Source organism: Misgurnus anguillicaudatus, chromosome 17 (assembly GCF_027580225.2).
Source record: "Misgurnus anguillicaudatus chromosome 17, ASM2758022v2, whole genome shotgun sequence".
NCBI classification, from domain to species: Eukaryota; Metazoa; Chordata; class Actinopteri; order Cypriniformes; family Cobitidae; genus Misgurnus; species Misgurnus anguillicaudatus.
The window spans coordinates 9,332,362-9,357,080 of NC_073353.2; the positions used below are offsets into that span (position 1 = coordinate 9,332,362).

The window sequence follows — 24,719 nt, forward strand, 5'->3', positions numbered from 1 at the left end:
TATTTTGTTGTCATTAAACATTAAGACGCTCAATATATAAATTAACAATGCCTTTAGTGCACGGATATTGCGGTTTATACATGACAGGTGCATTAAGCTGTGAGGTATTAGAATTTGAACTTCTTTATTTTGAAAACGCACGACCCCGTATAACATTTGTCCCTCTTGTCTTACCGTAGCACTCTCTCCTGCATAAGCATGGCGAGCACCGGTAGAGCAATGATGGACGGGGATTACATGAGACATGCTGAATATTCACCCAAACCTAACATTACGAGTGTGACAGATATCGATAAACGATTTGTGAGTCAGTTTTGCTATGGAAACGTGATTTAAACCAACCGATTAATAATATCACGTGCTGTTCTTGTGCCACGAATGTTGTATACAGTGTTTCTCTGACCTTGCTGTTCATTATGACGTTCGTTTAAAAATGTTTGAAAGTGGCATGACACGGCTATTTAATTAATTTTAATTTATTCTGAAGTTTTTCAACAGTTGTCAGACCTTTTCCCTTTTACTTTTATGTAATTTCTCAGCTTATTTGGCATCCTCACAGACAAGTTCATTAAGACACACTCTTGGTGTTGGCCAAAGATTTAACAAATTAAAAGTAGCTGGTAAACTTAAAGTTTTAAGGTTATACACTTGACAGGCAGGTGTTTACATTTTAATAGCTTAATTCACATGCATTCTTCTGACAGAAGTCTATAGAGTAAATGTCTGATCAATCAAATAATCCATACATTTTAATACAGAACAAAATAGTTGCTGAGTTCATACAAGGGCTGGGAAATTTACATTAGAATAATACTGAATGTTTTTTTTTTATTAACAAGGTGCATGTTTTGTGTTCATTGTTAATAATATAAGATTGTTCTGTGATGGCGTAATGTTTTTTTTTTAATGTGTGTGTTTTAGGGTGGCACACTGATCGCAGTCGGGCTGGGAGTTGCTGCTGCAGGGTTTGCAGGTAAGCACATCTGCTTCGACTACAGTGTATGCATTCATGCATAGATCCCTGTGTCAGTAAACCATATGACATGTAGCCCATTATGTAATAATAGTGGTCTAGTGTAGTGGTTAAAGCTCTGGGCTGGAATCCAAGGTTTTTATTTAAATCCATAAGTCATCGTGCCTTTCATAGTCGACATACTGATTGTTTAAAAAGAACTGTGCACTTAGACCAAGCATGTTTATGTTCTTGTGTAAGGAATGTTACTTACAAAAAAAATTACATGCCAGTTAGGATGTTTCTTAGCCAAAAACAATATGCTTTACATACTTAATTCCTTATTTTATTTGTGTCACCTTTTTTTAAGCTTTTCACACACAGATTTAAAAAAAATGTTTCTGGGATTTGGCCCGGGATTGTTTGGTTCTTTCACACCGCCAGTGATTTTCTGGAATCTGTGCATGCTTTCACACACATCCTGTAAAAATCCTGTAAAGACATGTAATGTAGGTGTAATTGTGTTTTTGGTGGATTTTCTCCATAGCGTCTCAAATTTGCTTATTATCTGTGATTTCTCTTTGGAGAAACCATTTATTTTAAATCCATACTTAAAGACCTGAACAATAACAACTTTGCGACAAGGCATCACTATGGCCCCGCAAACTTTGCAAACTTTCGGGAGTGACAACCGCATTTAAATGCAGGAGTAAATACTCTAAATGATCATTATATTTGTGTACGGAACAAGACTCACTCCTGAAACTGCGAAGATTGACACAAAGGTAACCATAGCAACGTGTTGCCGTCTCGTGTGGTTATCATTCACAGCTTTGACCAAAATAATATTACATCATTGTGTTTTTGCTATAAACCACCATCTTGGCGTTGTGAGTTGTACGCATTTGTAAGGCTGCTTCTCTCAGCGCTGTCTTGCCGTGTTGCCAGGTCCTTTTCTTTTTGGAACTACCATTGTGGTGTTTAACCATTTATTGGTTTTGGCTCATGTAGCGATCAAGTCTTTGGTATTATTAAAGTGTGAAGCTGCCGATCCCAATATTTTGATCTTTGAGGTATAGCATTTGAATTTGTTTTGGTTTATTATTGGATTTGCTTGTTCGCTGTATTTTTCGTGCAAGATCTGGCAACACTAGTCAGTAAATGCTCATGCCTCTGACTTTTTTCTGCACTGCGCATACAGAAGACTTTTCCCTATCTAGGCATTTATTTTTTTCAGAGAGACCTGTCATGTCAATAAATACATCATTAACAACTAGTTGTTCTGTGAAGTGACCACACATTTAAATGCAGTATGTGTACGAAGCCTAGTCACACCCCTTGTGGCATTATTCCTCCTGGGAATGTGTCCTCCTGGGAATGTTAAAGGCAATATTTCTAGATCCCCTTTCAGGGAGCGTTACCGGGATCAATTCCAGGACGTGTTTGCGTTCACACAAAAGGGCCCCTCTGTAGCAATTTCATAGCATTATTTTGGAGTCAACACGTGTGTGAAAGGGATTTATGCTGAAGGTACTCAAGATGTAGGTGAGGTTGATAAGAGAGATGTTAAAACACCTTATTGCAAGTGTTTATTCAAGCCCCCAGATGGTCCTGGTTAATGAGGTCAACGCCGCCTCTAGCCTTAGAACAATCAAAGAGACATTTAAAAGGCTACACGCGGCTAAATAATTCAAACCGACTTGTCATCAGGCTGTTTTCGTTTGATTTTATTCTGGCAGGTGTTTCTGCCCTCCTCCCCACTGTTACATTGAAGTTAATCATTGTTAGTCTCCAAGTCTTCCACCCATATCTGTGTGAGGTCAGGATGGAGAAGTGCTTGTAGTCGCTTTGAGGAAGGAAACTAATTCCCGTTTCAGTACATCGAAGGGGCAGCTCTCCTGCCAAAAGCCGAAGCAGTGTGTGGTCTCCTCTGTTAAAAGGCAGGGCTTTGGATTACAGCAGAAGGAGATGAATTTTTTTTGCTAAAAAGCAAAATAAAGTTTGCATCTCAAAATCCAGAAAAGTTCCTTTTTGTTTTTTATAAATTCTCCACCTACGATGCGTTTATGTAATATGTTGTTGTTCACTTAGCCTTTCATGGGTTTTTAGTGTATACTGGACGTTCAGAGGAATTACAAGTGAATTGAGTGCTGACTGGCAGTGTATTACTTTAGTTGAACCACAACCGTTGGCAGTTCACCAACATTCTGACCAAATAAATACAGAGGCTAGTTGAAAGGCTTCTTCACCTTTACCATGTATTAAAAAGACTAGATGTGGTTTTGTCCTTGGTTTCACCCTAAACCAACTTTGTTAACCCTGGAAATTAAGTCTGTGATTTGTCAGCTGTCCGATGGCACACTTTTGAATCCATCAGCTTCTTTTTCCTTCTGTTCTTTTTTAGGTCGGTATGCTTTCCATTTATGGAGACCCCTGGGTCAGGTTATTACAGAAGCGGCTAAGAAAGTGCCCTCTGCGGTAAGTGTCACTTAAATATCAAAACGGCACAAGCAAAGAGAAAACGCACAACATTTTGCAACATATGTAAACGATTTTGTTGTGCAGTTGCACATTGACTGTAAAGTGACCCTGAAATGTTTCCACGTACTGTAATAAGTCCATTTATCATAAGCAAATCTAGTTTGAGAAATCGTTGATTTGTGGCAGTGAAGTTTGACTTTTTCCATGTTCTCTTCCATAACTTGATCCTTTTGGTTGCATGCGCTGTTGGCATACTAAAGCCTCTGTTTTGGGGTGATGGGCTGATTCATCACTGTCTTACAGACCCTGACCGTAGTTCATGGCGAGCACTTTTGTAAACATGTTTTATTTAAGTTCTTCCAAAGCTTTAAGGCTATGTGTGCTTGCTTTGAGCGGTGTTTCCAATGGCTTTGATTCATCCTGTCACCTGGGCACATGTGTAAAAATTTTCTTTACCTGAGAAAGGTTTTCATTTTTGGGTGCGCTACTTCACTTTTCTTTACTTTTCTTTACCTAAACTGGGTTTATGACTGAGTACTGGAAGTAAAATGTTTTGTGAATCATTTTGTCATTCGGTGAATCTCGTAACAAATGAGTAAGTGCCATGTTGTGGGCTGGGAATAAACAGAACTTTGTCCCTCAATGGGATATAGCAGCGCCCCTCTCATCCTCTGATTGTCCATGTTTGTGTTTTGAAATGTATTTGTGGATGATGTTCTGGATGTTCTGCCAGATCTTAATCCTGTGTACGATTTCTAAGCAAGCCACAGGCCGATGTTATTCTTTAATGGCAGTTTAATTATTAAAGTAGTTCACCCAAAAATGAAAATTTTGTCAGTATCTCCCTCATGACATTCCAAAGGCACTTTTTCCAAATAACTCAAAATCACTCTTGCTAAATGATGCGTTTATGGACATATATCATCATACTGTTTTGGGTTGTGCCAATAGACGATAGTTTGCCCTTGTGACTCCATGCTTTTCCTTGCGAGAGAGAGCTTCTGGGCTTTTCCTTTGCATGAGAGAAAACTTGTAATGCGCATGACTCTTGACTTCCTCTTACCTGAGCTTGTACTGTGCTCACCTCGCACCTTAGCTTGTAATGCTTACAGCTCAACTTTTCCTTGCACTAGAGGAAGTGGTTTAAAACCAATGAGTGAGTTGTTCCCATTCCCTGGCATGCATGTACCTTACAGCATGCCCGGGCATCAATGACGCACTCGGATTAATGGCATCATGTTAAATATGGTTGCGGTTGTCACAGTGTTGCCAGATGCCCTTAAAAGGAAGCAGGTTCTGTTTTTTTGTAAACCAAACCAGTGGCTTAAATGTCATGTGTAAATGCTTAAAATAATAATCAATAAATAAATAATAAAACTATTTCCCTGCCAAGTTGAAAGTTGAAGTGTATCTGTGATCTCACAAGCTGCAATAGTACAATCTCACTATGGAGAATATTGGCCAACACTAATACTGTTATGAATTGACCAGTTTAAGGCATTTTTTGGTGCTAGGGCTGGGCAGTATATAAGGTTTGGTAATATATCGGAAATTTGTCCTTGGCAATACAAGATGACACAATACCGTCTAATCTGTATGGGTATGGTAGGTATGTACTTTCATAGAAAGAATAAGACGTCAGTCAGCTCAGCAGCAGCTGTCAGTCAGACGTGAACTTGAACAGTGACCTGCAACGAGCGATCGCTGTTTTTATAATAACATGTAAATAAAGATGTTTTGATGTTTGAAAACCATGGAGACAATAAACACGATTAAGATTATATATGGTTTGTCTGTATTTTTAACGCTATGTCTATTATTTTTATAACAGTACTGTATATTATAATGCTATGCTAAGCTAACAGCATAAATAACATAAAATTGTTTATTTTCGGTCTTATTTTATGATCCAAAGCCACATCAGATCACGCATGATTGTTTAAGCACTCGACTTTTGATGTTATAATGTGAGTTTTATTATAAATGCTTTTATTTGTAGTGTTTTGATGGTATGCTAAGCTAACGTACTAGCTGTTCTGTAAACATCTGCTGTCTGGAGATATGAGATATGTGTTTCTAGGAATAATTTTGACTGGTAAAGCTTCTTTAAGGTAAGTTTCTTTTTGTAAGAAAGGACTTTAATAAAAAGAAAGTGAATTGAGACAAAAGGAGGAAATAAAACACTAAATAAAATGTATGAGTAATTATTAATAATAATAATAAAATAAACATTTAGACAGCCATATCCAGGATTAAAAGTTGTTAATGACTCATTCGGATGCTTATTTAATGAGTCTGTTTAAAACACGGAGCAATAGGACAATAAACTGAAAGGATGTTGTGAGATATAAATAAACAAACATTAGCTTAGCATTTTTGCTGTTTTCTCTAAATAAATTTACATGACATGGGTCTAAAAAACATTTCATAAAATACAGAGTTTTAGAGGTATCATCTTCAGATTTAAAACAGAACATGGTCATACCTGTGGCTTTAACTGCAGAGCATTTCTAGATTGCTCCAAGGCCAATTTCATTTAGATTTTCATAACAATATTTCATACATGTTTGGTGGAGTTTATAAAAAAGTATAATTTAAGCTCTCTATAACAACTTTTTTCATTATGACAGTAACTAATGTTCACCTCTTAATAAACTTCCAAGTGTCTGCTTTCAAATGAGACCAAACTTATGCTTTTAGTGCAAAGACTTCATAAACTGTATCTATTTTAGTTTGGCTATGACAGTTTTTGTGGGGGGGTTCAGAAAATGGAATGAGGGCTAACAGGTTAATGAAAGTGATGTGACATCTTACGAGGCTTGCCTCAAGATATTTATCATATATTGACCTCCATCCCAAAATTGACAGATTTTGAAATTTGGTTAGTATTACCCAGCCCTAACTGGTGCACAAACAGCTGTCACAATGATCTGTTGTTGTATTGCAAAAGGTTGAAGAAAGTCATGTGGATGAGTAAGTAAGGGATTATATATAAGCAGCAGGTTTTTATAGCAGAAATAAGCCCTACAATTCGATCACTTGTATCTTATTTCGCAATAACAACCTGCTGCCTATACATTATCACGGTTATTACACAACTATTTACCTCGTAAGTAATTTTCGTGAAGAAAACAAGTTTACTTTCCGGTTTTAAGATAAGACAAGATGTTCAAATGTCATAAACACACTAATATAATGTCGGATATGTTATTAAAAGACATATATTTATATTTACTTTTGTGTAATATTAAACTGTACCTGTCAAAATGATTTGCAGCATTCGGGTTACTGTCTGTTATTAGCTTGAGTTGTAGTTATCTGAAAAGAACGAACCTTGAAATGTCGCGACTGGCCAATCAGAATCATCCATTTTAACCCTAATAAGTCCCGTGGGGTCAATCTTACCCCCAAGCCATTTTTCTTTAGTTAAAAAACATGTTTCCTTCATCTCAGTGGAATAAGATTTTGTGACTTTTTTACACTATAGGCACACACACGCACATTCTGGTTTCCATGTTTTGTGGGGACATTCCATAGACGTAATGCATTTTATACCATACAAACTGTATATTCTATTCCCCTAACCTACCCCATTCCCTAACCCCAACCATCACAGAAACCCTTCTACTACTTCACATTTTCAAGAAACATCATTCTGTTTGATTTATAAGCTTGTTTCCTCATGGGGACATCAAAATGTCCCCACAAGGTCACAAAAACACTGGTATTCCTATCTGTGTGGGGACAATTAGTCCCCACAACGTGATAATTACCAGGTACACACGTGTGTGTGCACACAGACACACACACACTTACATTCAGTCAAATTTCTGTGGCATTTTCTAAAAACAGACATTTCAAAATGCAAACTACAATAAATCTACAATATGTAATATTTGTTTTTAAAGTGCTTTCTAATGTTTATATATACACGAATTCACAAAATGTAACACTAAAGTGGTGATGTTGAGCAGTTGGCCACATCCAGTGAAATAAATGGGTCTCTATGGCCCTTTTGCTGGTCAAAATGATTTATTTCCTAAACTGTAATTCTTTTATGTTTTTTTCTAAACACCAGATGACTGAATTTAACACATAACATCTAGATCAATATCAAAAAAGGAATTTAAATGAAATTTAGATAATAATTTATAAAAAAAATTCATTAAAAAAATGATATTTTACAGGTAAGCTAATGGTGTAGTTGAGGAATTTAGTGGTAAACGGGAACTCAAGTACTTCATATCTCCCAAAACACAGCATTAGCGTATAGATGGGAAGTAAACAAACAAAAAAAAAAATATATATATATATATATATTATTTGTATCATAAAAAAAGTCTATATTTTTTCTAATCACTCTTTTAATTTGGGGTAATTTTTACCCCCAAGGAACTCTAACGCATACAGGAAAATCGGGGCTTGTGAGGGTTAAAGAGCTGTGTATTAAATAATGATAAAATTGATGTTTATTATTTTATTATACTTTTTCACATTTTTGTATTTTTGCAAGATTAAACATATTAGAACAAACAGTAGAGAGATAAAGAAACAGTGTAGACATTAATAAAACAGGAAAATGAAATGCATTTGTATTTTAGCTTGACAGATGCTTGGAAATTGGCCGAACAGAAATGATATTAAAACAATTAAATAATCTGAACTACTCCTTTGGATCCTAAATATGTGGTTTTAATAATGTATGGTTGAACTTAACATGGAAAGTCCCAAAATGAAAGATCAGTGAAGCGTATGCAAGTGTAAACATGATTCTCTCGTGAGGGCTATATTGTAACTAAACGTCTTAACAGCAAAATCTGATTTCAAGAATCCAAGCTAAACTTCCTGAAAAACCACCTGAAGTTCATATACGGTCTTAACACTTCTCGGCCTTAGACCCGTTGACTTTGTTTAGGAAAAAAGATTGATCCAAATTCCCAAACTAATTTTTCTTGGAAAGTTGGTCAGGAGGCTTTTAGCCGCGCCAAAGCATCTTGGTGTCCATCAGTCTATGGGGTTAATGTGATGTTCTTCACATAATGTGATAAAATGGATGCTGAAATCAGTGTGTTTTTTTTCTACCTAGACATTCTCTGCATACTACAAAGGTGGATTTGAGCAGAAGATGTCCAGGCGGGAAGCCAGTCTTATCCTTGGGATCAGGTAATTGTGGACTATAAATCACAACTAACTCTCATACTGAATTCTCTCATTATGAGTTGTCATGGAGGAAAACAAAGGTTTTTTACAGTATATACACACACACTACATCACTAAACTTCCCAGAAGAGCTTGCGGTTTAGTCCGGGGTCTGAACTAATTCGTCATCTCTCCTCGTCATCACTTTGATCCTGTACCATCTAATGACAGAAAGTCTCAGCCACATCTCTGACCTTGTAATCTTTTGGGAGGACCACCCTCCACCTAGGAGGGCATTTTGCTCTAAAATTTTCCTTACTTGAAGTTCACAGGGTCCTGCACCAGGTGTGACTCATTGCAGTACATGTACGTGTCACATCCTGTGTGGCGAAGCTCGCGTCATACTCCCATGCCTCATTTGTTTGTGTTGTCAATCAAACCGGACTAATGTTTTTATTAGACTGAACTGAACTGTAACCAGTGTTCCTTGGAGATGTAACCAGTGTCAACTCGGTCAACCACATGCATGCTTATAAAATGGGGATTTAAACTGATTCAGGATAATAGTTTTTATATTATTTTTTCTTTTTCTTAAGTTTGACTTTGGTTTCTATCTTACACAGCTGAAATAACTGGTCTTTGCATGTAATTTGTGCTTTGATTTCTTGAAGTTAAATTATAATTTTTTTGTAAGCAATAGTTCTTCCAAAAATCTGTATGTTGTTATAATTTCTATGGAGCCCAGTATGGTTTCTTCTAACTTTTTGCTGTGTTTTTTCATGCAGCAACATTTCAAAGTCAACATCTAAAAAGTTTCTATAAACACCATATGATTAATGCATCTCAAATGCATGCATTGGTTTACCAATATTTTTCCCCTCATGTCATTTTTCTATTGCCATGTTCAAACTGGCATGCCCAATTTTAGTTACATGCAAGAACCAATGTTGTTAAGCGTCAGTGACATAAAACCTAAAGATTAAAGCTCACATAAGACACGCTGTTTCTGCTTTTCTCAAGTTAATCCTGAGTAACTATAGAGTAGTATTACATCCTATATATTCAAACATTCTCACTATCTCTGGATAACTTATGATTCACTATATTTGTGTCATTTACAGTATATGCATTTACATGCCAATTGCCAACAAAACATAGAACTTTAATGCAGTTTTACTTTCCGCCTGCGACTTATGACCCTTTTAACAAAATCCAGCATTAAACAAACACACCCACACAGCTCCGCTGCTACCCCGGATTAACAAACTTTATACCACGGGTCTGTTGAATGCTGCATTCTGATTGGCTGAGAAATGTTCTATGGGTGTTGATTATTTTTCCGTAAACCGCACACCTAACTTTTCAAATGTCTTAAAAATAGGCACCAGAGCAATGTTTGTGGTAACTGTGGTATAAGCGGAATGATTGACTCCGGTCCTTTGAATTATTTCGCGTCGTGTCGCATTACCACCTTGGTGTGCATTATTTTCTTATAATTCAATGGCCCGTCGTCAATTATTCCTTACATATCCATTTTTCCCATAATGCTGGGTTCCTTGGAAGCTAAAAAGTGCACTTCTTTGGGGACAATGATTTCGTGTCGGCTCTTGGCTGTTGTTTGCACGCGCTATTCCAGGTAAAGTGCCCATATAAGGACTTCCACTGTACTTACTGCACTGAAATTGCCCATTTGTTACGAATAAATCTTTTGATTGAAAAAAACTTTCCAAAACTTGTACAAACCCGAAATACTACGTCAGACATCCAACTGCTTAAACTGTCAGAACGCATTAAATATTTTTAAAATAAGATTGGCGTGGTGCTTTAGAGCATCATTTTTTTGCATTCTGAACATGCACACAAATAATATTTCCAAGCTTGATTTCATGTTGATTACGAAGCTATTGTATGGCTTTAGAAGACTTTATTATAATGCTAAGTAAATAGATAATGTCATGATCTGTTCACATTTTTTTTTTTTTAAATCAAGTGCACAATTATTTTTCTTTACTCTAAACTAATTCCAAATATTCAGACATATACCTTTAAATTAAAGGTCCTGTTCTTTCTGTGTTTTTGAAGCTTTGATTGTATTTTGCAGTGCGCAATATAACATGTGTTCATGTTTCACATGTAAAAAAACGCTGTATTTTTCACACAATTGACTTATCTGTAAACCGCTGTTTTCACTGTTTCCAAAACAGGCTGACGTCTTTCTTGTTTTATGAAGTCTATGCTTCAGAAATACGTAATGAGTTCTGATTATGTAGTTTGTTGAGTGTGTTGTGATTTGATAGCAAAAAAATAGTGAAAAAAGTTGTAATCACTTCTTTATTCAACTGAAAGTTTTATGCGTGTTCAACGATTTCAACGCTTTGACTAATTTTATTTGAGTTTGTGGAACTCAATGAACTCAGCTAACTCAAATTTCTTACTTATAACCAGTGGCGTGTTTACCATTTTGGGTCCCCTAAGTAAAGTCCAAGGACCTTGGGCCCGCCATGCCCCAACACAAGGTTTTCCTTTGAATTGCAAAACATAATATTGTGTATATAAAATTAAGTTAGACACATATAAACTGGATTTATTTTAAACTGATTATTTTAAACATGTGAAAAATAGGTCATTGAAATTTTGGCTCCCCTTGTGATGTCAGAAGGGGATAATACAGCCCCTTAATCTGCACTATCCAACTACGACACTGTCATTTAGTGCAGATATCAGCTCATTTGCATTTAAAAGGACACACCCAAAAACTGCACATTCAAACCTACAAAGTGGCAATTTTAACATGCCATAATAAATTATCTATTTAGCTAGAACTTCACATACATACTCTGGGGACACCAAAGGTTTTTTTGACATCTTAAAAAAGTTTTGTGAATGTCCCCTTTAAGCAAGAGTCGTCTTTTTGTCCATTGATTTTTTTCTATTTATCTGGGCAATGTCAAAAGTGTCATTAAAAGAGTTAACCGCTTGTGGCCAGTAGGGGGCCCCGCACAAAGCACGCAATAGAGTAAACACGCCACTGCTTATAACTTCCAAACAGTCATTACAATACCGAAGAGTCATTTTTACAAACACTGCCAGTAATTGCAAACTTTTAGTGGTTGTGATGAGGTTTATGTCATTAAATTTGCCAGTTAGGTAAGAAAGAGTCTAAGAAAGAGAATATTTTATGTGGTTTTCAGTAAAGAGAGAGACTCAATAGTGTTAAGCATTTATTTATGTTGGAGATTTAGAAGAGTTTGCTTTATCATATAAACAATGACTGTGTGAGGTCAATGCCAGCACTGAGTGCAATGTCTTCACACTTACATACACATGAACAAAAAATAAATGGTAAACACATCTTATGGTAAAACAGCTGTTTTAAGTATAGTGTACTTAAATATTAAATACAATGAAATATAAACTTTAAGTTTATATTAATTATAACTTATAAATATTATTATCTTAAATTTTTTAAATTGGTTTACTTAAATCTTTTTGGTAATCGATTTCCACAAAAGTTTTGAGTACTTTGAACTTCGGTCGGGTTTTACAGTGCATTATGAAAGGTTTAGACCACACATCTCTTAGAGAAACAGATTGTACAGACAAAGGCGGTCAGATTCATCATCAGATTCTGGAATAATCCACTGTTCACAGTGTTTTAATTAACCCTCTCTTACGCCCACTCCTACAGATGCTTTCAGACATGAGAGGATTTTAGTGCTGTGTATAAACTCCTCTGTGTATCTTCTAATCATCACTTCTGTCTGTTCAGTTCTGACTCATACTGCTTAACCCTCCTTTTAAATGAACACTAGGATGAAAAATAAAGATTTCTATGTCTCTAAGAATACAGCAACACGATTGCCTATATAGCCCAAAACCACCTGTCTTCAGACTGTAACTCAACACTTGATATGGATTAAAATGTATATTAAACTAAAAGCAGAACTGTGCTATTTTTAAGGGGCATCCTGTAACTTTTAGAAGGACAGAAATGAAATCTAATACACTCACCTAAAGGATTATTAGGAACACCATACTAATACTGTGTTTGACCCCCTTTCGCCTTCAGAACTGCCTTAATTCTACGTGGCATTGATACAACAAGGTGCTGAAAGCATTCTTAAGAAATGATGGCCCAAATTGATAGGATATCATCTTGAAGTTGACTGAGATTTGTGGGATGCACATCAAGGACACGAAGCTCCCGTTCCACCACATCCCAAAAATGATCTATTGGGTTGAGATCTGCTGACTGTGGGGGCCATTTTAGTACAGTGAACTCATTGTCATGTTCAAGAAACCAATTTAAAATGATTCGAGCTTTGTGACATGGTGCATTAGTCTGCTGGAAGTAGCCATCAGAGGATGGGTACATGGTGGTCATAAAGGGATGGACATGGTCAGAAACAATGCTCAGGTAGGCCGCGGCATTTAAACGATGCCCAATTGGCACTAAAGGGCCTAAAGTGTGCCAAGAAAACATCCCCCACACCATTACACCACCACCAGCCTGCACAGTGGTAACAAAGCATGATGGATCCATGTTCTCATTCTGTTTACACCAAATTCTGACTCTACCATCTGAATGGCTCAACCGAAATGGAGACTCATCAGACCAGGCAACATTTGGTAGCCTCTTTTTCCTATTTGTAGTAGAGATGATTGGTACCCAGTGGGGTCTTCTGCTGTTGTAGCCCATCCGCCTCAAGGTTGCGCGTGTTGTGGCTTTACAAATGCTTTGCTGCATACCTCGGTTGTAACGAGTGGTTATTTCAGTCAAAGTTGCTCTTCTATCAGCTTAAATCAGTCGACCCATTCTCCTCTGACCTCTAGCATCAACAAGGCATTTTTTCGCCCACAGGACTGCCGCATACTGGATGTTTTTCCCTTCACACCATTCTTTGTAAACCCTAGAAAGGTTGTGTGTGAAATCCCAGTAACTGAGCAGATTGTGAAATACTCAGACTGGCCCGTCTGGCACCATGCCACGCTCAAAATTGCTTAAATCACCTTTTTTTCCCATTCTGAGATTCAGTTTGGAGTTCAGGAGATTGTCTTGACCAGGACCACACCCCTTAATCCATTGAAGCAACTGTTATGTGATTGGTTGATTAGATAATTGCATTAATAAGAAATTGAACAGGTGTTCCTAATAATCCTTTATGAGATTGTACGTTACTATATTAGTGGTGTATAAAGACTTTACAAAATAAACTGTATTGTTTTAATTATATTAAAACGAGCCGTTTTTATCTACATACACCACATACACCCTTTCATGGAAGTGCCACCACATTTCTGCAGTATCCCTTAATGGACAACCTGTTTTATAGAGTTCATTTTCACTACGTTGTCTCAGACGATGACATGTTTTTTTCTGTGATGGCTACCATAGCTTTTCTATGCATTTCCAAAGAAAGGGGTGAGCTGTGGGACTAAGCATTGGTTGCAATTCCCAGTCTCACCACTAGATGCCGCTAAAAATCTACACAGTGGACCTCTAAAAGAAACATTACTGTACGCTGACAGAAGAAAGAGTTAAATTATAGATGCATTTTATACAGGTAATATCTTTGACTGTGCTTCTTGTGAAAACTGTCAGGCATTTCTATAGACAAACTAATTAAACAACATCAGAATATCACGCCTGTAACAATAATTGTAATGAAATTGTTTGGTTAAGAGTGTTGATATGTTGTTAACATTTTTTTTTTTTTTGAGAAGATGAAAATCGGTTTTATTTCATCTCTGTTTATTTCCAAAAAAATGTCAATGGCAAATTTGTCAATATAAATTAAACACATTTTATACAAAATGATACATGGAAAACACATGTTTGAGCGGTCTCAACTGAACATAATTTGTCTCAAGATACACACCAGTAACGTCTTTTTCTAAGGCATGTTTGTAATAGACGCCTAAACACCTTAATTTGACTAAGGCCTTTTCCTGGCTTTAGCTAAGCCTTATCCATGAAACCAGGCCATTGAGTAACATGAATAAAAATTCATTGTGTAAGAAAGTGAAAGATCCAAGGACCTGATTCATTATTATTGATGTATAATCTTTTGTCCCTGTATCAATGACACATAATACAACCACATCAGTCTGGTGTTTATCATTGTTGTGCTATTTTATACAGCAGTTCAGACTTTGGCCGCTAGATGGCGACGTAGACCTTTTCTAAATGTTCTGTTTTGTTTTACAGTCCGACTAGCACAAAGGCAAAGGTACGGGAAGCCCACAGGAAGATCATGGTCCTAAATCATCCAGATAAAGGTCAGTAGTTCAGGTTGTCATGCTGAGACGGCTGTGTTTTAATCAGAAACTTTCAGATTCATCTCTGCGGCCCATAGCTCAAATTTTGGCATCAAATTGAGAGGTGGTGTTGATTACAGTATTGATTTGAACAACATTGTCATTACAAATTGTTTACAGATGGCTTATCTCGCTGCAGGGCTGGCCTATAGTAAAACATCCTACATTAGAAATGAATAAAACACTGGGCAGTATAACTGATAATGTATTTATATGTAAAAAAAATTTAACCCTTTTGACAATAATTAAAACATAGTTTGACAGGATGTATCCTAGTCCTAGTCTGTATCTATTACATTTTTGCAATAGTCAACACGCATAAGAATATTTTATCAAATTCTGTGCTTTTGGTCTTACTGTCAGAGACGATCTTCTGTGAATTTGTTAAAGGTTTTAATGCGTTTTTATTATATGATAGTTTTGGAGGCACAAAATTATATTTCTTCATCATATGTTTTTTATTCTCTGTTTAGGTGTATAAGTCACCAAATCCAATCTTATATCATCTTAACACGGTCATGTTGAAACATGTCAGCAACACAAGTAAATGATAGCTGGGATTGACTTTTTTTTAACACAGCTGGGTTAGTTACAGTAACTAAGCCTCAAGTATACAATGATAAAGAAATGAAAACATAAATACCTTTAATTTTAAAATGTTAACTGTAAATACTATGTTAGTTGAAATAATCAAAAAATACAATACAAACGTTTTGTAGATGAAGGATTTAAAGGCAGTGTGCTTGCTTTTTGAAAAACATTTTGGAAATGGGAGTCGGGCCAAGTACCAAAACACACTTTAGCCAATCAGCAGTAAGGAGTGTGTCTACTAACCGACATTGTTGCCTGGGCTGCGTATGTGTGGAGCGGGCCTATCATAAGAAGGTCCAGATTCTATTGGGGTAGGGGCGTGTAAGTTTAGGTGATTTCAAATGTCAGCATTGGCTTTCAGAGATCATACCCTGCCTTTAACTATCCTTGTATTATGCATCCATGCATATGAACAGCACTATTAAGACAAAAAATTATAATAATTGTCAATAATTTCCGTATTATAGACAATACATTTACAAACAATATTCACCTCTAGTATACAGATACTGTAGAATAGTATTGAATTATTTGTGTTTAGAAAAACATTTTCAAGCAAGTGTTACAACCAGTTTTGGGTGTAACTATTTACTAAGTAATTAGTTACTGTAATTTAATTACTTTTCCCTTAAAAAGGTAATGTAAGGGATTACTCTTATTTTTCTTGTAATCTAATTACAGTTACTTCTGATGTAACTAAATACTGTGTATGGACTGTAAAATAATTATGTATACTATAATACAATAGTGGATTTAACATGGTTTTAGTTTACAATTCTCACTATTAACTGGTGGATTATTAGCATTATTATTAATGAGATGTTGGCTGTTTATTAATACTTTATTGCACATATTAATGCCTGATTCTGGAAAACCTTATTTTACCTTCTCATAACCCTTCCCATTTCTACCAATACTTAAAATTAACAACTTGTTTAGTATTAAAAAGCAGTAGTTGGGGTATATTGAGGCAAAAGTAGTTAGTAGTTAGTTAATAGAGACAATTGGACCCTAAAGTGGGACCAGAATAATTGATGTACTTTTATATATTATTTCTTCGTGCCATTTCAAGCCTATCCTTGTATCATGTTCTAAATAGGATTTAGAAAGTAATAAGAAATCAAATACTTTTTGGAGAGCGTAATTTGTAAAGTAATCTAATTACATGATTGAAGATGTAATTAGTAACTAGTAATTAATTACTTTTTTTGAGTAACTTACCCAACACTGGTTACAACAAACCCTCTGTGTGTTATAATTAACCTCACGTATGGTGTAAGTTGTAGCATTGATCACTTTCAGTATAATTGTATAAGAACGGTAGGTTCCACAAACATTTGTAGCAGAGATGTGTGTGTTGCTTGCGTACATTTATGAATAAATCAAACTCCATCTAACTCAAATAATTTTGAATGATTGAGCCAAAATGTATTGGGTTACCATATGGCAAGAAAATATAATTTTAAATATATTGCAAAATATATGTGCTGAAATATGTTTACAAAAATGTATTTTTCTCCGATATTTGTTTTGGCCATTTAAAAAAAATGTATTTTAAAAATAAATATGTTTTAAAGCATTTTTATTCATGTCGCATTGGGGAAAAATTTTATGTTACAAAGCTGTAAACATCATGTTTAAATATATTTTCAACTGCAAAAATATAATTATAATTTTTTACTTGTGTATGTATACATACCTATACATTTTAAACAAACATTTATATTTTTTGCCATATGGGTTGTAAAATTAGAAATTATTTATTACCCCTGAAAATAAATTTTTAAATATATCATAATATAAACTTAATGAAATGTGACATAACTTTTATAAAGTTTTTAACATAAACACACATCGCTAGACAGTAAGGGACCACAATCTACTCAATATTTAAAATAATATTTATTTAAAATGTTAAAAAAATATATGTATTTAACATGTAGCCTAATTATATTCCTCCAATTTTATGCATGGATATGTAAGAGAATAATGACAGCGTTTATCACAATGTGCTGTTTAAAATTTAGTCAGAGAGATATTGGTTTTGCCGGTTGGTGATGAGTAACAGCTGTGAGTGATCACAACGCGCTTAAGCAGCCACGTGACAGAAAAATAAGTGAACATTGTCCCAATGTCAAGTGAGCTAGGGTCCTTACCAGTGCCTAACCTGTGATATACTGATTCACGACCTTGGGAGCTAGGGAACGAATTGAGACACAGGGTATATATTTTCAAATTCAAAAATATATTTAATAAAGCTTATTATGTATCCAGCATAATTTAAAACATATTTTTGGCCAGAGACATGTATTTTTTTGCTGTATGGGTTGTGCTCCACAATTGTCTGCAAAATCGTTTTTGCCCTGGTGTTTTTAAGTGCGACGTCTCAACCAATAAACTCTTTGAGCGGGTCTTTATTTTTCTTGGTCATCGCGTTCCCCGTGTATTTCTCTTCAAGGTTAATGGCCTCACCTTGCCTTTCTCTGGTTTTTCCCTTCTTCAGGTGTATTTGTCACAGTGCTCAGGGTTGCTGTGTGTGTGTGTGTGTGTGTGTGTCAGCTCTTGTTTGCTCCTGTACAGCACTATTACTCACTGTGAAATAAGCGATGGGCTCTGTGATTCTATCTGTAGAGAAGCGATAAGACTGCAGAGAGGACATCCAGCAGAGAACGTGTGCCATATTTGTCCCATCCTCCAGCTCTGCTGAGAAATCCTTTATTACAGTGCTGTTAATAATGGTGTGCAAGGCACCTGGGCCATTTGTTGTACTAGTGGAGCGGTGTGATGTATTAAAAGCCCATGAAATGACAAGCACTGTTGTCTTTACGGTGTTTGTTTTTCTTATTGAGAAAGAAAGTTGGGCTGATTCATATTGAATCGAACGAATCGTCCCTTTTTATTTAGTGCTGGCCTGCGCTATTTTGCATCACATGTCAGACAATTTGCAGGTATCGCACAGACAATTTGCAGGTATCGCACACCGGACGTGCAAATTCAATAGCTTTGTCAGGCAAAGTCCACTTCCAGATGCAAAATATGCTTTAGAGTTTGAACAAATATGATGGTATTTAATGTTAATACTCTGTATGGTACTCTGGGGCGCAGGTGGCACCGATGTCTGTTCCATTATGTATAATAATCTGATTTTTACATACATGGCGCGACGTCCTCTAGTGTATGTCAGAGCCTTGAATCATGGGGCCCTATCATACTCCCGGTGCAATGCGCGATGCAGGTGTCTTTTGCTAGTTTGAACCCGTTTAGCACCACGTTGTTTAAATAGCAAATGTATTTGCGCCCAATTTTGCGCCGATGAGCGTTCTGGTCTGAAAATGAGGTGTGTTCAGGCGCATTGTTGGTGCGTTGCTGTTTTGAGGCCACTTAAATAGACTACGCCATTGACCAACTAAAACCTGGTCTAAAGTCAATGGTGCAATATTGTTTTTGTTATTTAATGATCGTGTTATTAATATGTGCTTAAAAATGGGACGACAACGCACGTTTGCTTAAACTAAAGCAACACCAAATTAGTTTTTTTACCTTAAAATAACGTTTCCAAAAAAGTTTCAGTCGTTCATCAACTCGAAACAGGGTGAACGGCACTTTCACATTCGCTTTGCAGCCCTCTATCGGCCAAAACCGCACTAAAGAATTTCCAACCGTCGGGTCGCGGTCCTGTAGTTTGAGTGAAAACTACAAAAACTTGCTTTACGGCAGACCTACAATCCAATCAGAGCCAGCTATGCTGCAGTATTTACAACAGCGGTAATGGACAAGTCCGCTTCTAACCTGTAGGGGGAGCAAATAGCAAAAACTATTTAGTGTTGCTTTAACACTCACATGGATGCGCAGCACCACACAAATGTTTTAAATATAAAAAATTAAAGGATTAAAATGTAAAAGATTATTAGGGATGCACCGATAGGATTTTTTTTGGGCCGATACCGATTTAAACAGACAACTTCTGTCCGATACCGATGCCGACATTAAACACATGTATACAATACTATACAGTTGGTCTATTAGCTAGCTTATTTCTGCATCAAATTATTTTTACTAAACATGGATTGGATATGTTTTAACATTCAACTGACCAACATAATAAGAGAGGCACAAATTAAGCTAAAACAAATATAATAAGACAACAACCTTCAAAGGTGGTTTTTGCTATTCATCATTTATTTTATTAATAACATTAACTCATTTTTTACATATAATGTATATCTTTATGCAGTTAATTAATAAACAATCGGTATCTGCCTTTCTCTGCCGATACATCGGTGCATCACTAAAGATTATGATTGAGTCTCTTGGACATAAATAAGGACCGATTATGACACATTAGATGACTCACAGTGCTGTCCGAGTGCTGAAACGTTTCGGCTTTCCAAACGTTTGTAAATTCTTTATCTCCTGTTTGTTACAAATAAAGTATTTTTACAGTACAAACCTTATCTTGCATATTCTTTGAGATTACACTGATCATGAAGGCCAACCATTTACAGCAATTAAAGGTCTGCTAATATTACTTTCATGACTCAAAGAAAACGACTTTTAAAGGTTTTAATACAAAGAAAAATATATAAATTTCAATACAAAAAAACAACCCAATTTTTTAAAAATGAATCTTAAACTGGTGGTCTTCTTCCTCGGCTTAGTTTTTCAGTTTATTGATAAAGCCGTAGTACATGAAATAGCTGTGAATAGTATCGCCTGTGTGATTCAGAATAGTAATCGGCCACGTACTATTAGTGTATATCTGCATTTATCGGTCCATCCCTACACAATACTGTATAGACCATTTGTGTGTTTGCAAACAGAGATGACGTTTTTTTGTGGGCGGAGCCCAACTGGTGGCAGAATGACAGCTCCGCAACCGGGGTGTGAAGTGTTTTAGCATTAAACTGTGATTTTTATTGATCCAGTGTTCTGTAGAAGTCTGTTTCCCCTATATTTCTCTTAAGTGTTATGTTTCTTATAACATTTTTACCAAGTTACGTTTATTTTTTAAATAAATTAAAAGTTTAAATGGCTTGGCTACTAATTGTGTGCATGTATGTAATGTATATGTATTGTTCTTTATTGGTAAATCAATTATTTTTACACTATGAATCGCTGACGTACTTATAAGAGCAATGTATTCTGTATAATATCATTTATTAAATATTTCATCATTTCCTGTTTTCAATTTCTTCCTTATATTTATAGCCTACGTGTTTGTTCTAAAACTATTATGTTTACATACAAAATAAATTTGTATAGGCCTGTTTATATATTATTAACACTTTACATCATGTGTGTGTGTGTGTGTGTGTGTGTGTGTGTGTGTGTGCTATGTTTATATTTATTAGTAAACATCATCATTTAGAACAAACAGGAAGAAGACATAGGCTAAGATATAAGGTACAAAGAAGTAATTGAAAACGAAAAAAATGAAAACTTTAATAAATGGTACTATTATTAATATTATGAACTCGTTCAAATCTTTAATCTTTCTAAATAAATTATAAACGTAACGTGATAAAAATGCTATAAGAGACACATAGAGGATCAGACTTCGACAGATAACCGGATATCTTCTCTAATTATTTTCTATTCAAATGATTAAAAGATTTTCAGATTATTTCATCACTCCAGTCTGTCCGGTTGAGGGCTTATTGCAAACATAAACACCTACGTTTATCTTCAAATGGCGTCTTGGACGACAGCATACTATAAAAATGAAGGTCATCTATTTTGGCATTCCTATTCTGACACTCAACAGCACAACAAGACATTTTCTAGTGAGTTATATTGTTCGTTTCACTCGTGTCTCATTCATTTCCACTGTTTTTCTGCCACCACATGCGCGCGTGACGTTACTGTGACGTCGACTCGCAAAAGGTCTATATGCTACTCCTTAAATCTCACTGTGACATTCCACACCATTCAAATAAGAAATGACTTTGTTACTCATCAGAGATGTCAAAGATTTTCCATTTGCGTTCACCTTCCATGTACCATAGCCCATTAATGAGCGCCAACGGCAAGCTTTTACATTGAGAAGAGTGTTGAATTGGTTTTCATTTATTTTTTAGCAAATGTCGTTTTGATCGTTTATATAAAATAAATTAAATGCTTTTATAAATTCAATCAGGCACAACTGTAGGGTTATAAATAACTTTATGCTGGGTTGTTGTTGTTAGCCAACAATGGGTTATAACAACCCAACAAGTGTAATTAAATCTCTTTGACAAAGAAGCAGATTAGCAGACTCCACACAATCCTTGCTCCCAGCTACTTACCTGTTCACTCTCCTGTGTGTTTGCCAATTTTTCACTGTTACCTTTCTTTGTGTGTGCGTGTGCATGTGTGTGCATGTGTGTGGGTGAGAGAGAAGGAGAGAGAGAGAGTACAAAGTGAATCCTGAAGAGTGGATGATTTTTTTGTGAGTCCTTTAAACCAGGTCAAGGTCAATTTTGTTACAGTACTGTTGTCTTAGTTTAACAGAAATAATCTCTTTTTTGCACAAGGTTTTTTATTAGACAAGAATCATTCTCAGTTGTTATTTTATTCTGGATCATTACTGTAAATTCATTGCAATAAATACACATTTTGGAGTTTTGTTTTTTTGTTTTTACAAAGATGTTAGATGGGTCATGGGCAACAGTATTTAAACATTATCACTCATCAAGTCCATTTTTTATTATTTACATTTAAAATCTACATACAGTTCAGTGTGTTGTCTCTTCTTTAAAGGAATAGTCTACTCATTTTCAATATTAAAATATGTTATTACCTTAACTAAGAATTGTTGATACATCCCTCTATCATCTGTGTGCGTGCACGTAAGCGCTGGAGCGCGCTGCGACGCTTCGATAGCATTTAGCTTAGCCCCATTCATTCAATTGTACCATTTAGAGATAAAGTTAGAAGTGACCAAACACATCAACGTTTTTCCTATTTAAGACGAGTAGTTATACGAGCAAGTTTGGTGGTACAAAATAAAACGTAGCGCTTTTCTAAGCGGATTTAAAAGAGGAACTATATTTTATGGCGTAATAGCACTTATGGGAGTACTTCAACTCGGCGCAGTAACACCCTACCTCTCCCATTATGAGAGGGAGAAGGGGAGCGGACTTTTCAGGCGAGTCGAAGTACTCCCAAAAGTTCTATTACGCCATAAAATATAGTTCCTCTTTTAAATCCGCTTAGAAAAGCGCTACGTTTTATTTTGTACCACCAAACTTGCTCGTATAACTACTCGTCTTAAATAGGAAAAACGTTGATGTGTTTGGTCACTTCTAACTTTATCTCTAAATGGTACCATTGAATGAATGGGGCTAAGCTAAATGCTATAGAAGCGTCGCAGCGCGCTACTGCGCTTACGTGCACACACACAGATGATAGAGGGATGTATCAACAATTCTTAGTTAAGGTAATAACATATTTTAATATTGAAAATGAGTAGACTATTCCTTTAAGACATTTAAGTTTCAACCCATCAGAGACTTGGCTTGATACAACTACAGCAGTTCATAATGGATGTCGCCACTGGAGTCAGTTAATCTGTTTGCACTGTATGCACAAAGCGGCTTTGTTGATTATAATGGGAGTCATCTCAGATTGCAGATACAGCACTTGGTTGACTGAAGGTGAAAACATCCCTGGTGTATCATTCACACTGAATGTAAACACAGTGTATGTCGAAGACCAATGATCCAAGCAGACATTTGCTACAAACATTACGGTTTATCTAACTAAAATGGTATAGTGTTAGAATACAGATGTTAAACATTACAGAATACACACCTGAATTTCATTCAGGACATTTTCTCTATGACGGGGTAAAAAAGTACCAACATACTGAAAATAGCATTTTTTTAAACAAGCGTGCTTACAGTGTAATGTGTTTTAGCGTTAAGCCAATGAGCAGCAAAATAATTTAAATATAATTTGTAAGACCTTTATCAGTCCATTACCCAATTCTTTATGAAAACGCCATCTAACATGTAATAGATAGTTTAACAATATGAATTGACATTGCATTACCAAAATATAATGTGCATGCATTATTAATCTCCAGTTATGTTGGGTAAAAGCTGAGAAAACTTCATTACTATATTCTGGACATCTAGGACACATCATGCGCTAGAGGAAAGATGAAAATAGTAAGCGGTGCAGTAGGCACCAGGTGTGCCCATCACACTGCCAGCAATAAAACATTTATGCTTCCATCATTATGCCCGGACGGGGGCATGAAGTCTGTGATTGGAAGCAAAAAGATTTCCAAAATGTGTTCAAAATTGTCAGTGCATTCATGTCGTCCTGAGCACCAGCATGTATTGCATGCATTGGAAATACAGTTTGGAGGTTACACGTGTCTGCAGAATCAAAAGAGAGAAATTACTGATGACATACTCATGTAAACTGCTGCTTTTCCTGCAGGTGGATCTCCATATATAGCGGCAAAGATCAATGAAGCAAAAGATCTGCTTGACTCTGGCCCTCGGCGTTGACCCATCTGCCTTCATTTACCCAAACAGAGTTACATCTACTTCAATGCTGCCAGTTCACCCATGAGCCTCCACAAGTCGTCATTCTTCTCCGTGTTTTTCTGTTATGTCAGTGAACTCTCAGCATTGACTTCATTTCTATCTATAAATGAATTTTAACACCACTTGAATGCCACTGGGCAAAAGTAGATCCTCCATCTTTTGATTTTTTTTATTTATTTATTTGAGGCCACTTGAAAATCCAGTGTACAGACACAAAATGCTTCCTATAATCCACAAGGACCACACAGTGTAAATGTTAGTTTTGGTTGCTGAATAAACTGTTTTACAAATCCAAATGACACATTGTGAGTATTTTTGTGTCTGTCGGCACGCTACCATTCCCTCCTTCTGGGCTTATGCTGATGCGTGCAGTACAGATGCGTGTCTGGTCTGCATATTAGAGTTATCCATGCAGTAGTGGAGCAGTTGGGAACGAACAGAGGGACGTTCTGTACGCCGCGTCTCGGGCTGCTGATGTATAGCCGTTTGCTATTTGTCAGGTCTTTGGAGATTGATGTGAAGGTTAGGATACAACAACACGATGCACAAACCAATAACGCATTAATGCAGCAGAAGTCACATGCATTAAACTGAAAAAGAAATCACGTCTAGGATGCATTTATATCTTTGAGAGGCAAATGGTACATGCACAATGGAATTTCGGTACTGGCTTCTATGTATAGCATATTGAATATACTATA

At 36.1% G+C, this 24,719-nt stretch overlaps 1 protein-coding gene across 1 annotated transcript; it reads left to right on the plus strand.

Annotated features, from left to right (window-relative positions):
• Positions 1-146: 146 nt before the first annotated feature.
• Positions 147-24,314, plus strand: dnajc15 (DnaJ (Hsp40) homolog, subfamily C, member 15). Its single transcript, XM_055214770.2, has 6 exons — positions 147-303; positions 922-973; positions 3,357-3,430; positions 8,520-8,596; positions 14,781-14,851; positions 23,909-24,314. Exons 1-6 carry the CDS (start codon positions 199-201, stop codon positions 23,977-23,979), a joined length of 450 nt encoding a protein of 149 aa, XP_055070745.2. The 5' UTR covers positions 147-198; the 3' UTR covers positions 23,980-24,314.
• The last annotated feature ends 405 nt before the right edge of the window (positions 24,315-24,719 follow it).

What these genes read in the sequence shown, in the direction of transcription:
- dnajc15 (XM_055214770.2), top strand. Translation starts at nt 199, where the DNA reads ATGGCGAGCACCGGTAGAGCAATGATGGACGGGGATTACATGAGACAT. An exon ending in TGCTGCTGCAGGGTTTGCAG is followed by an intron (nt 974 to 3,356) that starts GTAAGCACATCT and finishes GTTCTTTTTTAG; the next exon opens with GTCGGTATGCTTTCCATTTA. An exon ending in AGTCTTATCCTTGGGATCAG is followed by an intron (nt 8,597 to 14,780) that starts GTAATTGTGGAC and finishes TTTGTTTTACAG; the next exon opens with TCCGACTAGCACAAAGGCAA.